The 16,264-nt window shown below is 32.4% G+C and overlaps 2 protein-coding genes and 1 pseudogene across 2 annotated transcripts; 1 reads left to right on the top strand and 2 right to left on the bottom strand.

Annotated features, from left to right (window-relative positions):
• Window positions 1–3,466: 3,466 nt before the first annotated feature.
• LOC145007945 (organellar oligopeptidase A, chloroplastic/mitochondrial-like) lies at window positions 3,467–5,531 on the bottom strand (annotated as a pseudogene).
• Window positions 5,532–8,537: 3,006 nt separating this feature from the next.
• On the top strand, window positions 8,538–9,555 carry EDA6 (embryo sac development arrest 6). The gene has a single exon (XM_078987346.1). It carries the CDS (start codon window positions 8,955–8,957, stop codon window positions 9,375–9,377), a length of 423 nt encoding a protein of 140 aa, XP_078843472.1. The 5' UTR covers window positions 8,538–8,954; the 3' UTR covers window positions 9,378–9,555.
• Window positions 9,556–10,246: 691 nt separating this feature from the next.
• On the bottom strand, window positions 10,247–13,239 carry LOC145039279 (transcription factor GTE1-like). The gene is made up of 8 exons (XM_078987352.1): window positions 12,967–13,239; window positions 11,951–12,174; window positions 11,674–11,746; window positions 11,356–11,580; window positions 11,161–11,259; window positions 11,006–11,064; window positions 10,771–10,921; window positions 10,247–10,567 (listed from the first exon to the last, which is right to left on the bottom strand). The coding sequence occupies exons 1-8, from the start codon at window positions 13,072–13,074 to the stop codon at window positions 10,373–10,375; spliced, it is 1,134 nt and encodes a 377-aa protein (XP_078843478.1). The 5' UTR covers window positions 13,075–13,239; the 3' UTR covers window positions 10,247–10,372.
• Between the last annotated feature and the right edge of the window lie 3,025 nt (window positions 13,240–16,264).

The raw sequence follows: 16,264 nt of genomic DNA on the forward strand, positions 1-16,264 counted from the left end.
TATAAACAAACATATATGATCATAAACAAACATATAATATGGTAATATAATCAAACGCAATTGAACATATATGAACATAAAAGAAACTTAAATGAACGAACATAAACAAACATAATTGAACAAACAATATCATTGTTTATGATCGTTCATTTTTTTGAACAACCACATTTTATAAAAGAAAAACTAGCAAAAGCTAGAGAACAAAAACCAATTACAAAGACTCATATAAAAGGGGATTTGGCAACCACTGGGTCCAAGATATGTTGTTTTTGCTATTTCTACTAGAGAACCAATTAAAAGAATGAATGAAAATGCTTTAAAAAACATGACTTTTAAGCATGTTGTACGTCTTGCTCACTGTTCGTGTAAGCTCAAATAACCTAGATCGTGGTATTGATAATAACTTGAAGCTTTCGTTCTTTTGACGGATTGGAAGGAATGGCATCCATCCAATCCAATATCTCTGCAACATTTGCAACACTACTAGAAAAACAGCCTTTTACGACGCACAATGCGTGTCGTAAAACGCTCAGACGACGCGCAAATGTGTGTCAAGGAAGGCCATGTCATAATGAGAGACGACAAGCTTTTGCGTGTCGTCTAGTTACGACGCGTATTTACGACGCTCATTGATGACGCGTATTTACGACGCGCAGTTATAACACGCAATGCGTATCAAGGAAGGCCCTGTCATAAAGGAAGATGACACGCATTTGCGTGTCGTAACCTTACGACGCGCGTGTTTATGACACACAATGCATATCAAGGAATCCCCTGTCATAAATGAAGATGACACGCATTTGCGTTTCATTACTTCAGTAACCATTTACGATATGCATTTACGATGCGTCTTTATGATACTCATTTATGCATAAAACATAAATATGTAAAAAATATATACCAAAACAATCAATTTCATCCAACAGCATCACGTCAAAAAAAAAGGTAATACATTGATATTAAGGGGATCTAATTGTACATTGTTATTAAGAGGTTAACCCTAACTATATAACCTAATACTACATTACGTATCAAGGGACACCTTCTGCAAAGTAATGCTATACAAACTAAAAAGATATACACAAAGATGATAAACATCAAATTCCAACGAAGTAGAGTTGCATCTTGCCTTTCATAATTCTTTAAGACCAATGAACCCCTGCTTCGATAAGTCTTGTGACCTGATCAAATAAAAGTCAAAAAATTAATATGCTAATATAATTAATTAAAGAATCAAACAAGGAATGTTAGTTGCAAATACTTGTGCCAAATGTGAGTGGTCAAATGAGGGAAAAGTTAATCAACACCTGAAGCTCCTGTGGGGTACTTTCTTCAAGTATAACTCCAAGCAATCGACAGGTTACCTGTCTTAAAATCATGATATCATTATGCTTTATGTATTTAGTTGAAAATTCATGTGTAAACTTATTTTTCTTAATATTATATATGGTGTTAAATTTTAAAAAAAAAACTTTCCTTAGCTTGCAACACCTACTGCTTCCCTTTAAATTGATGTAGGAATTCATTTAGTGCTTCAGTAGTAGATAGTTCTCCAAAACACCCTTGCAAACCAAATCAATAAGATAATAACAATGTACCAACTACCAACTAGCATTACAAAGGATTCTAATCACAACATTTACCAGTTTAACCACTTTAGACATAAACAACTTAATGGGGTAATGAAAACGAGACTTTGTATGTAATAGACAAGTGGCAACTGCATGGAAGAAATGAAGAATGTGGGAGAATTACCAAAACAACACCTGGATGAGTGCGTTTTAAACAGGAGATAAAAGCAACTTTCTCCTATATTGCTAAAGGACTTCACAGCTTGATACCTTAGTTGATAAAGAAACAAACCTAAGTTCCTACTTGCTTCAATTGACAAATCACTAACATTAAGTATGGGATCCCTACAGCACAAGTAACCATGAAAAAGTAACCATAACTTATTTTCATCAATTGATAAACCTGACCCGATATTAAATTCAAGCATCTTCTCTAACCTTATTTATAGCAAGCAATGATTACTATCAAAATAAATATTTTATTTCAGTATTTTATGTGTCTGAATGAAAAACTAATATTATGGGAAATGACCATTCTGACCTTCGTTAGGGTTGTTACTTTTTCTAGGTGGGGACGCCCTTGAAATACTCCTGTCACCATCCACTAGCAAATACCGATACCCTTTCATATGATAAGCATTCTCACCACCCCATCCCTTTGCAAGCTTCTCCTCAACTTTAACAATCTTTCTAGACACCTGCCAGATAGATAAATAAACAAATAAAAATAATAATTCATTCTTAATGGACAAGGGTAAAATAGGAAACTAACATTTTCAAGAAGTTGTTGCTTCAACATGGAGATCTCTTCTTCTCCAATAATAATAATAATAATAATAATAATAATAATAATAATAGCTACAACCTCATTTGAAATCCTCGCTCGAGATATGACTTTATCGCTTACACATAGGTCCAGTTTCTTGGAACGCCATATTGTTACTTACTGAATGGTCGACTATAGGAATTAACAACTGCAAGACCTTTACGACATTAAACTTGATATTCGACACTCTGAAGAAAACAAATAAATTAAATAGAAAATAGAAAGAGGAGAATAAAAAGACATTAAAAAAATGTATCTAATTAAATAATTACCTGTCTTTAGATAAGGTAATAAGTGTTGGAAGAAGTTTAGAACAAGTAATTTCTAAGCCCATAAGTGGGGTAAGTAGAGAAATCATCTCCAACACCTGCCACAAATAAAAAAAATACACCCAAATTAAAACATAATAAATCCAAGACTAATTTACACTTTTGGTCCCCAAGTATATACTATTTTTACAATTTTGGTCCTTATTTGAGGTTCTTGTAATATATTATCATTACTTTTTCAGTTTGAGACCAAAATTGCAAGAGAAAACTTTTTGGAACCAAAATCGGGAAAAAAAATCAGTTAACTCAGGGACAAAAATGTAATTTACTTTATGCACTGAACAAATAATAACATGTGGGACAAGAATATGCCTACATTGCTGCCACCTCATCCATCCAGACTCTATCATTACACTTTGTATTGCACAATTCCATGAAATTTAAACATGCTTCCCTGATGAAATTGACATGATATTCAAACATAGTGGTATAGGAAGACCTTAAAAGAGACATATCTTATTGGATTCTTGAGTTGCTTAATGTGTGATGAAAACAGGTTTATACCTTAAACGAAGAGATCCAAAAGCATCAGAAAAAGAGATGAGATCTTCAAGGTATTATGGTTTCAGTTTCTAGACCCACTGACACGGCTGCATAAAGTAAGTGTAGAGTCAGCTTGAGACATATCCTCTTGTGACAATGACATATATATATATATATATATATATATATATATATATATATATATATATATATATATATATATATATATATATATATATAATGAACATGTTTCTTTTCTAAATATTATTATCCCAGTGGTTCAAGTTGTCAGCTTCAGGGGCGCCTTTACTTTTGGCAAACTGCTTCAGATCTTCCATATCTACAAGATCCAGAGGAATAGGTATCTTGAACCATTTTCAATAGAATTTTAGTGAAAAGAACATCAACAATATAAACGTGGAATCAGATATGAAAATGAATGGTAACAAAAACATTCATTAGAAATGACAAGAAACTACAATCAGTAAGATATATGTGGGTATATTACCCTGAACTGCAGCATTCCAGGAAACACTCCTGAGTTTTTCCAGAAGCTCTTCTGATTTACTAACAGTAGCCATCTTGGTTGCCATACTTACCTGATAATAAAATTTCCAATCACCCAGCCATATAAAGTAACTGTGAAGCTATAAGCTAGATGACAAGTAATAAGTATAAGCGAAGAATAGAAATTCAAACCTCTGCATAGTTATTGTAGCCAAGAAGTTTAGCCTTTTCCAATCTAAGTTTCAGAATTTGTTCAATAACTGGAGTATTATCTAGTTTTCCAACAGATGAACGGGTTATATAAACATCATAAACTTCCTTCCGTAAAGCTCGGTTCTTGGCATGTTGAATGATAGACATAAAACTTGGAGCATCCAAAGTAAACACCCATGGCCCATTTTTAGCAGTTGCATTTTCATGACCCTGTTTTCAAATAAGCACAATGAAATAAAGACAATTGGGACAATGGTGTTGCATAATAGAAGCACCCAAAAACTTTAGGTCATAATAAAAAATTTAAAAAGGTGCAAACGCTTATTAAAGGTCTGATTAATATGGTGAAAAACCAAGTAAAAGCTTTAGGGATATGGTTGATAATTGCAAAGCACATTGGTTCTTGGACTCTAAAGAAGTTATGCAGTTTCTATGTGGTTGATGTAAAAGATTGCTAACACCATGATTCAGTTGATATCAACAAACAATTGAACAGAGAGCTTGGAGATAGTTGGTTTACATCATAATCATACAAACATTTATCAGTTGGACACAATAAACTTGAAGTGATAACTGATAAGCACAATAAAATAACCATTGTTCTTTGACAATCAGAAGAACTTGAAGATACTTACATTCAACAATTCGCTTCTGAGCATCACTTAGTCCTGCCCAGTCTGGTGATTCCCTTATAGCCTTAAAAGCATTGTATATAGGTTTACTTTGACCCAATTTCAAGTCAAATTCGAATTTCTCAGGCTGCAACAAGATTTAAGCAAAGTCAGAAGATCACAACATCCATTTCCTCTATAATATACTGTATCAACTATAGTTTTACCTTCAAAATGAAAACACGTATAAATGCTCATAAGCAGACGTCATTATATGTATAGATATTGTCTTTTCAAAAGCAACAAAAAGTAATAGAAATAAACCTGGATTTCTTCAATAGCTGAACGTAGTTCAGGAGTATCTTTAACAGACTTAAGATGATTAACAGCTCCCCAAACAACACTCAACCGATCCAACATCTTCTCTAACGGTTCCACCAGTTTCTGCCATGACGACTCCACAGTTTTCTCCAATTCCACCAAATCGCTGTCCTGCAATGTTTTTTTCCCAAATCAGCAATCGAATAAACACAAATTTACAATCAATCACACAGACTTACAAGGCACGCATCCTAGGGCGCACATGACAGGCATCAATTGCATCAAACGGAGGGAACATGAAGTCCTTCAATAGAGGATTATCATTAGAAACCGTCAACATTGAGGATGGTAGTGTGGCGGGGCAAAATGAATCGCGGCGATGAGCGGTGACGGGGAAAGCGAAGGTGAGTAGGAGTGGGAGGAGAGTGCTGAGAGGAGGATGAGGTAGGCAGAATAAAAAAGAAGGAGACCAGAAGGGACAGATGTGATATTTAAGAAGATGTTTAGGTGTGGAAGATGAAAAAGAACATAGGGGACGATGGAAAGAGCGAACAAGGGAAACGACGATAGCCATCACAACTACCACATCTTCAGTAGAGATATCATCGACATCTTCCGGAGAGATTCTCGGTGTACATCTCCTGCCTTTGGAATCTAAACTTGACGTCATCATCGACAATTACAGCTTCAATAGAGATATCAACGGTACCGTTCTCTTAAGCGGCGAGCATGAAGATGAAGACCTAGGGCTTTTTCTTGCTGATTGGAAGAGCGCGGGGGGTTTAATTTTAGGGATTCAATAGGCGGGTGAAATCCCGCCTTAAAAACGCGTGTTTCATTAAAATGTTATAAAGCGACACATTTAGACGAAAGACGGCCTCCGCATTTCCTTTTTTTTCTTTTTTGACACTAATTTTAGGGCACGCACAAATGCGTGTCTTCTATCCTTCAAATTTTGCAAAACTGACATTATTTTTTAAGACACGCACAAATGCACGTCCTCTATCAGTGAGTGTCATTGTTTGTGCGTCATTAAAGGGCTGTTTTCTAGTAGTGCAAACAAAGGAAAAGGGAGATCAAGCCACTTAATCACTTTATTCCAAATTTTCTTTGCCACATCACAACCGACAAACACATGACTACAGACTTCAATCTGAGTAGAGCATAAAGGTACTGAAATCATGTCTACACCACTATAAGCCAAATTATAACGAGTGGGAAGTCTAGAAAGAATGGTTCTCCAAAGATGAATATTAACTTTTATAGGCATTAGCCTGCACCATTGCATCTGAATCATGCCTTCCTACAACAAAATCGAATCAATATACTTTCTAGTGTTATTAACAGTAAAACCTTCATCTGGATCAACACCCCATTCCCAACTATTTTCCCGATCAATGCACGTAACATGAAAAAGAACTCTGATCAAGGCCGAGAACTGAGAGGCCGTGCTGCCACCATCACGTAATTGACGACTCCATCTCCAAACCCAACCACTTGCATTCCTTCTATCTGCCACCAAACAATCTTTCTCCTCCTCCAATGCAAAAAGTCTAGGAAAATGAGAAGAAAGCCTCACATTATCAATCCAAATATCCTTCCAAAAACGAGTATTTCTTCCATTACCAGCTTTTCTAATAAAAAAAAGAGTGCGGAATAATATTAAGATAATCGAGCTTATCCTAAAGCTTCCTGTTCGTTTATTTAACTAAATGAACGAGAATTTGTGTTCATTTTTGTTCATTTTTTATATAAACGAACATAAATGATATTGCTGATGAACGGTTCATACACCCCTACTTATGGATGAGAGGTTGATGAAATAATAAAATTATAAAAATTAAGTTGCGAAATTGTTATTGATACCGAATGGATTGCAACATAAAATATAGTGAATAACCAAGTGCGCAACTCAATATTAAGCATGTAATATGGTTTCTGTTAGGTGTAAACAACTTTCCAAATCTAAGAAAGAAAATAGGCATGAGAAAGTGAGTTGAGAATTTGTTGTCATTCATGAAATTTTAAACTTAGCTCTTAACGTAGAAAAATTGCTCTAGCCCACTTTATATCTAACTTAGTATGTTCTTTAGTATTACACAACTTTTATATACAAACTTCATAAATATAAGTTCTGGAAAAAAAAAAAAGAAGATAAGTTTCAAGATCGTTTTTCAAGTTCTAATATAGAGTTGAGTCGAGAAAATCTTAGATTCATGAATATAGTGCGGTTAAAGGGTGCTTGGAATTGAGTTTCAAATGTGCTTATTGATTTATTAAAAAAAAACAATAAGTTTAAAAAACTGTTTGGCAAATTACTAAACATTTCTCAATAAGTGTTTTGTTTCGATTTTTTATTTTAAACTAGTTTATAACTCATAGGAAACACAGTTAAAAAATTAATTAAACTTTCTAAGTAAAAACTCAAAACTATTAATTAATTATTTTAAATAACTTATTAATTAAGAGATATTTTTTTAGTTATATATAAAATTATAGTCGTTGATTCAAATAAATACATAAAATATATCATCTTATAATTTGTATAAATTTAATTTTATTATAATTTGTATAAATTTTATTTTATTTTTAGTTTAATGTTATTAATTTAATGTAATTAAATGTGATTTAAATTTTGAAATTTAAAATTTGAAATGGAGAATCAATTAATTAACAAGTGACATGATATTAATTACAATGCCTAACATAGTAACACATGAAGGAAAAAAAAAAAAAAAAAACTACTTTTTTACTAGTATAGAAAAATAAGTTAGAAATTATAACATTTTAAAAAGTTTTTATAACTTATTCACTTAAAAATAACTATAAGCTCATCCAAACATTAAAAAAGTTTATCAATTCATAACTTCTTGACAACCTCACATTAATCCAAACACTAAAAAAGTTTATAAATTCATAACTTCTTGACAACCACATATAATAATCCAAACACTTTTTATACATTTTTTTTGTAACAATATAAGCTAATAAACATATTTATCAAAAAGTCCAAACACTTTTTATACATTTTTTGTAACAATATAAGCTAATAAACATATTTATCAAAAAGTTACGAATCTGCTGTAGTAGAATTCAAAATTAAGTTGCGAAAAACTTTTATAATGTTTTGAATAAAGATTTAAATATTGGGACCACATTCTTTGTTATTTCCAAACTCACAACTAACCAATTGAGAGGTTAAATTGCTTTATATAATCATTTTAGCGATTTGCCCAAATATAATCAATCTCTTAAAGTGTAATTCATTTTTTATCATCCATCTATCAAATCTATCAAATTGCTTTATTCAATAATCCATATTCATGTAATTTTTTAATACTACTTTACTCAATCCAATCCATTTTATCGCATATGAAATTATAAATTTTGACACGTTACATTATCCACTCATTTTGTTAAACAAATACCACGTTATATATATAAAATCCAAAAGCGTAAATAGTTGCATACTTGTAATTTGTAAAAAATCTACAAAACCCAAACTGCTCCCACTCGTCACCTACACTTCACCCATTTTATCCTCAATAATTACTTAAATGCCACTCAAAATAAAAAACCGCTTCCCTATAATGGCAAGTCTCGTAATTTTAAACACTCCTAAGGGCACTTATTTATTTCATAAACATATATAAAGACATGCCAAACGAGTGCTTCTCTCTCATCTCTCTATATAAAAACCCCCCAATCTCACACCAGTTTTCCCCAACCGATCTCCGCCCTTCCACCGCCTCTCGTCTCCCTTCTTCCAATTCATCTCTCCGCCGTCGTCCGGTGTCCCCATCGACCGCGGCTGCCCTTGGAACTACCGTCTATGTACCGGATCTATCAGTTTCTGCTGAAACCCTAAAAATTCAATTTGATTTTGATTCACACAACCCTTTTCTCCCCCTTCTCTCTCTATTTACAATTTTATCCCTCACCCTAAGCGTAATTACCGTTTTAGCCCTTCCCTGTTTCTCTATGTTTTTTCGTGTAGTCGATATCTCCGACGACGAATTCACCAGTCCACCGGAAAACACTTTCTGCATTTCGGAGAGGAAGTAGCACACATCGGAGTTGACGTTGTGTGACGATGAATGACCAACGGCGATACGGAATGTTGATGCCTGGAGCATCGCGATTTAAGCGCAAGGAGAGGGAATCAGTTTATCCAGCGAAACGATCACCACTAGCACCACCACCACCACCACCACAGAAGCTGACACAGGCGACAGTTGCCTCATCTACGGCTTCTAAAGGAAGTAAAGGAATGGAAGCGATGTCATCGAACAAACTTTTAGCTGGTTACATGGCTCACGAGTTTCTTACGAAAGGAACTCTATTAGGACAGAAGCTCGACGGAGGAGCTGCGGTGAGAGGGAAAACAGAGGCGAACGGAAATGAAACTTACAAAGAGATCACGAGTTTGCTGATGATGAAACCCGATGGAGGTGGAGGAGCTCGTATACCTGGAATCGTGAATCCTACACAGCTTGCTCGTTGGATTCAGATGTAATTGGGGAAGAAGAGTACATGTACGTAATGTACAAATCACATCGGAATCAATACTTTCTTCCATTTTCGGTTTGGTTATATATAGCCTCTATGTTGTTCTTGTTTTCGTTAATGAATGTCTTAATGATTTGATCGTATCATCTATAATACGATATCGATATGATCTGTTTAAACTAAAATTTTGGATGGAAATTAAACGTTTACTAGTGCTCTTATTTTTATTTTTCAAATAACGCGTATTTTTTTAATATGTAAACGACAAAGAACGTCACGATTGATAAATTCATAAATTTGAACACATTTATATTATTGTTGAAAGTTTTTTTTTGATCGAAAATAAATTATTAATATATTGGATCTCTCTGAATCTTTTCAAGTCAAATCTATTCCTTCGTTATATATTTCAAGCGTAAAGTTGATAAGCGATCGATATTCATTTAACGTCCTTGGCAAACTTATAACTGGTTTGAAAGTTGTATCTTTTATTTTATTTGTAATACAAGTGTTTTTTTTTTTGTTTAAATCAATTTTTTTTTTTGTTAAAAGCTAGAAGGTAATTGCCAAACACACCAAACTCATTCAAAAACCCATGCATTTATTATTTGTACTTTTTATCATAAAATAGTAGCTACAAGAATTGACCAAAAATGGTTTATTTAATCTTATTTTATTTTCATATATATAATAATTAATTTACTACTAGTTTCGCTAAAATAATACTATTGGTCCTCATGTCGGCGAGTACAGGGTCCAGCATTACAAAAGTGAACATATGAAATCAAACGTAAAAATCTACAATATGTATATAATATAATAATAATATAATATGACTTGTAAGAAAAATGTCAAACTAAAAAAAAAAAAAAAAAAGAAATCCGAAAGTTTAGTGGGTTCTTTGTTATTTAAAAGAAAAGGTACAATAAGTGAATTAAGCGAAGTGTATTATTATTCACATAATCACAGATTTAACCAAAAAGGAACAAGAGCAATTACGATTTACGAAGGCTTTTTATTATTCTTTTTTTGAGCAGGCGGCTTGGCGGCTTGTGCATCAATACTCTCTCTTTTCCTTTTGTTTTGATTAACGTTGTTGTTCATCGTACTGTTTCCACCGTTGCTTGTCGGACTCTTTCCTTGCCCTTGAAGTAACTCTTTCACAAAAAACTTCAACTTCCATAACGTTGACTCACTCTACATGTCACAACATAAAACATCAACACTCACACAGTATAAAACAGTACAAAACAGAACAGCACAGAACAGGTTGTAATGTATTTGGTATGCATTGGACTGAGACTCCTCACTGATGTGAGTAGGACAAAAGTTGTAGCTTTTTGTTCCATGTTGACGTGTTATTGAATTCTTGTATGTCAAAAAGACGAAAATGCCCTTACCTGTGCGTCGATGTCGAGGTCAACTTCTTGACCGGTTGCTTGAAAATTTGGGTTATTTTGGGCGACAATTAGCAGCGCCTTGTTTAGGTCTTCGGGGGATAATTGGGTCAAAACCGTCATTAGCGCTTTCTTTTCTTCTGTAGACATTTTCCTAAAATGGTATTCGACTTTTAGAATCTAAAAGTTATATTAATTATTAAATATATAATAATAAAAGAATTTTATGAAAATAAACCTGCAATTTCTGAGGACAACTTCTCTAAGTTCTTTGAGATTCTTGTCAACCTTTTCAAGCTGAAAATGAAAAATAAAAAAATATATATATATATATTATCCTAAATTCATCATTTATATTAAATTTAATAAAATGGCTCCGAATTTTTAACATACTTCAGCACTTAAGTCTCTAGCCATTTTGGCATGAGAAACCTCTTGAGCAAGTTGGATATCTAACTGTGCTTCTGCTTCTTCCTTTTTTCGTCTTTCATCCTACAAGTGAATTTACCAAAATACCCTCGACCAATTAAAACTCAAAGAAGATAAATTTATAACCTTTGGGACCAATTTTTTTTTTTTTTTTTTTACCTCTTCGTCAACTTTTGGCAAAAGTTGGAGCCATTTTTCCTCAAATTTTGCGAGTAAAGTTTTGGCCATGACATGAACATCGTTTCTTTCATCATTATATTTCATAGCATTTTTAAAAATTAATCTCACATCTGCACATATTTCTCTCACATTATTATACCCTGTCCCATCTTTCACCTCCATTTTGGCCTTAATTGTACTGAAGTCCATTGGCTTTTCAATAACCTAAATTTTTATAAACTAAATCAACAAAAACTTGTATAAATTATAAAATAGCATATCTAAAAACTACATTGCTATTTCATCATAAAGATTTACCTCATAGTAATCATGCAAACCAAGCCCTACTACATCCACAGGTTGCATAAATGGTCCAGCCCACTTGTGGCCAGTATAAATGAAGATAGTTAAGGAAGGGTAAATATGGAAATACATAAAATTATTAAAAATGAGACCATTACCAAACAATAACCATTATAAAGATTTCATGTAATGTTGCAAAAGGCTAATTTTTTTTTTGGGGGGGAAATTAGTAAATTACTATGTGGCAAATTTTGTTGACATGGCGCTGATGTGGCGTTCACAGAAAGGATATATGATGTGCTGGCGTAATAATACAGAAAACTGTCGCATAAGATCTTGCATTCTTTTTGTAGCAGCTGCTTCTCTGCGTGATGCGTCCAGCTGGCGTCTTTTAAAGCTGGTTATTTGTTTATCTTTATCTTTTTCTTTCATCACTGAACTTGCTTTAGAGGTGTTTGACTGTTTTTTTCCTGGCTTTGAATAGAATTGCTCAACTTCGTTTAATCTTTGCTCAAGCTGTGCATATTAGTTGTTTCATGTCAAACTAAAATGAAGCAAAAAGAAGGAAAAAAAGATTGAAACAATTCATTTATGCTTCATTGATGTGAAAATTATGGCATCAATATCATTATGTGGTTATAATTTCAGAGTAGCAATAAAATAAGAAATGGTTGTGGAAAAACAGAAAAAGTCAATGGTTTTATGTTTGAAATCACAAAAAAAAAAAAAAGTGGGGACTATGAAATGTCATCTACCATTAATGTCTCATGATGAAGATACCAAGTTGTCTGTTATTTAGCTCAACTGTCTGGCATAGAAGCCATTAAAGCTTTAAAAGCTTCCATCAAGGATGAAATAAAGTACTCTCTTTGGTTGACGATGCTCACAATAGCTAGGATTCAAGAACAGGAGCATGAATTGGGGGAAAACATTCAAGACCTAAAATTAGGGTTTCGAAATGTCTTAAATTCCAACATTAGGTCAGCATTTTTGGGCAAATTGGACTATGCATGTCTCCCAGTAGCGTAAGAACTCATGGAGAGGCAGATGACGTTTGATAATCCGTCAATATCGCATCAATGCTATAAATTGGGTTGTCTTTTCATAAAAGAACACGTACTAAGGAGCAAAAGACAAAGCCGTTTCTAACTTATAATTGTTTTAAAACAAGGTCTCCGAAACAATCAGAAGAGGAACTGATCGTCATCAATTACAAACCATACGTCATTCTTATGTAACCTACGAAGATGGAGTGTATATAAACTGGGAAAATTATACAATCGGAAGATTCAGCAACAAAAAGCGTACCTCATCAACCTTCACGATGATCTGATCAACATTTTGCCCTAATTGCTCCGCAACAGCGGGTTCGCCTTCGGTTCGAACTTCCGGAACGGGTCCATCCATTGTTTCCATCTATTCTTCAGACTTCAATCCACGATTGAAATACTTTTGGAACAGTAGATATATTTTCCGACGCAAACTAAGCTCCGGTGACTGACCGTAGGGTGTCGCCGGTGATGTCCGTCGTTGGAGAGAGAAGAAGGGTTTGGAACCAGGTGGGGGGTTTTGTCATGTGAGATAATTACAGAAAAAGTAAAAGAAAACGGTAAAGGAAATTGTAAGTTACAAAATTGCCCCCTACACTAATAAGTAGTCACAGATTTTACCCATTATTTCTTGTTTTAGGTAATTAGAGCTGAGAATAGTTAATTTATAACTATTTCACCCTTACATCGATAGCTGGGGAATACCAAATTCATCTATCTATCGTTACTTTCATCTTGAACTCTTTCTTGAATTATTATTCTACTAGATCAGAGATCTATGTATTACATGAGTTTATTAAAAATAAAAATTTAATATCAATACATAAATATAAAATATTTTATAATATAATACTTACATAACAGAATGTGATTTTCTGAAAATTTGCAAAAGATATTAAATCGTTTGAAGTATTTATGAGAATTTAATACCAAATTAATATGATGATTTTGTTTTCTTATAAAACTTATTACAATTTTATGGAATTTTATTTAGAAAAAATAGAAATTCCTAAAAAATGACAAGGGAAAAATAAAATTTCTAAAATTCTCACAGAATAACAAGTATTAAAATGAATGAGAAAATAACATGTGGTAAAAAAATCTTCATTTATTAAAGAAGATTTAAAATAAACTAAGAAATACAAAATCCCAAATAAAAGAATTTAATAAACTTGGTCATTTTATCAAATATAAACAATAATATAGGATTGTTAAGAGACGAAATAGAACAATTACCATCATGTTTCTACCTCCTTTACGTAGAGTGATACTGACTAGCCTTTTAATGATATTTCCAACTTCTTCCTATTCAAAGTTGCTTTTAGTTTTCTCCTCATCTCCAATTTATTTTTTTACCACAAGAACAAACATATTTACTAAAAATATTTAGATAAGTAACAAAAAGTTTTCCTTACTCAAAAATACATACATTGTCATGAAGATCATCAAATGGGTTTTTCCTTACACCTGGTTGAAATAAAATAAATAAAACTGATAACAGACAAATCATTATAAAACGGATTTAAATATGACTGCATCTTTTTTGCACAATTGCAAAGAATAATAACCTACTTTACCCAATATTCTAATATAGGAGATGAACTTTTTCATTATCTGCATGAAAACCATAAGTAGATTGTCATTATAGTTAAATAGATGTTATTATTTTTCTAGTATAAGTAAAAGAATAGCAATAAATATAACTTTGATAGGTGTGAGAGATTTGCAAAACTCTTCAACAATAAATAAAACACAAGAAATCCTACAAATATATCTTTAAACCTCATCAAACCTTCTTAGTTATTAACATCTTATATACTTCTTCGATACAAATACCTTTCAACATTATGAATGAAAAACAGAAAGTACTCTTAATGAAATTCTATTATACAAAAAGAATAAACAAAACAAGTAAATCAAAATTATATATAAGATAATTAGGTTATAACATTGATTGTGAAATAGAAACAACTAAATTTAAATGCAATGTACATGCAAAGTTCATTGTTATTAATTAAAAAAAACCAACATGTACTAAATTCCAAGACGTATAAATATAATCACCGATTAGATATAATTTTTCACTAAATAATTAAAATCCAAAAACATTTGTAATATATACAATATTTAAAAAAATTAGGGAATAAAATTCAGCATAGAATTATTTTCAAATATTTTCCAATATATAAAGGTAAATTTAAATTCTATACGATTTACAAATAAAATATGTCTCTGTAGGGACATCAAAATATATTATTTGTGCCAATTATTATTCGCTTTATACATTCCTCTACAGTAATTATATTGGAACAAAATTAACATTTTTCCCATGAGCATAAAAAAGAAATGAACTTGTGATTCATAAATCTCATAAATATTTTTTTTTTCGCCATTTAATTCATTATCTCCTTAGAATAATTACCATTAAATATATATATTTATCACAAATTATATATTAAGCTCAAACAGGTACAAACATAAACCACAATCTCAATATTATGGGAAAAAAGGATAGCTGGAAGCTGGAGCCCAAAAATAAAGTTTTTAAAATAGATACAAATAAACCAAAACAAAACCAAACAAGCAAAAACCGCGACACCTATAATGAGGGTAGAATCTTTGCTGCTTGTGAATTCTCAAAAAATCTAGAGGGGCAAAAACGTTATTACAAAAAAAAAAAAAAAAAAAAAAAAAAAAAAAAAAAAAAAACTCCAACAGTCACGTTTATGAGTAGGGGTGAACATAAACGGGTACCCATCATATTTGATTGGAACCGGAACCGACAGTTCCTAGAAAGTTGGAACCGGAACCGGTATTCCTAAAATATTGGAACCGAACCGGAAACGGTGGGTAGCAGTTCCAAAACTAGATACCCGCTTACTTAGTTTTTTTTTTTTTACTTTTAATATCTTAAAAAACCTATATATTTTGCATACTTACAAAAAAATAATTATTAATAAAATCAAACTAGTCATTCATTAAGCATCAAGAAGTAAAAATCGAACGAGAACTGTAGCATAACTCTAAAAAGCATGTGCGACCCATTTAGATAGAAAATAAATCATGCAGACATACTAACATATTTTGTGTGCAGACATCAATTTGATATTAAATTTGAAATTAATTAATTTACATCACAGTAACAATTACACAATAACAAATCAAATTAATCAATAAGTATTTCATAACTGTGTAAGTCATTATATATATATATATATATATATATATATATATATATATATATATATATATATATATATATATATATATATGCTGACGGTTACTGTAGCACCTGGTTTCTGGTATGTAAATCTTATTCGAATATTTCCTATTTTAGCCTTGAACTCGGCGAGTCATAGGTCCGACTCGCCGAGTAAAGACGCGACTCTGGTCACGTTTTAAGTTGGCGACTCGGCGAGTCCATATCCTGGACTCGGCGAGTCGCCGCTGTTGGATGAAACCCTAAGTTTCAGGGGTTTGCACCTTATTTAAACGACTTAACTTCCCCAAGCCAGCCCCCATTCACCCTTAGAGCCCTATATCCCTCGTCCTAAGCC

The sequence above is a fragment of the Lactuca saligna genome, chromosome 1, assembly GCF_052625555.1.
Source record: "Lactuca saligna cultivar CGN05327 chromosome 1, ASM5262555v1, whole genome shotgun sequence".
Taxonomy (NCBI): Eukaryota; Viridiplantae; Streptophyta; class Magnoliopsida; order Asterales; family Asteraceae; genus Lactuca; species Lactuca saligna.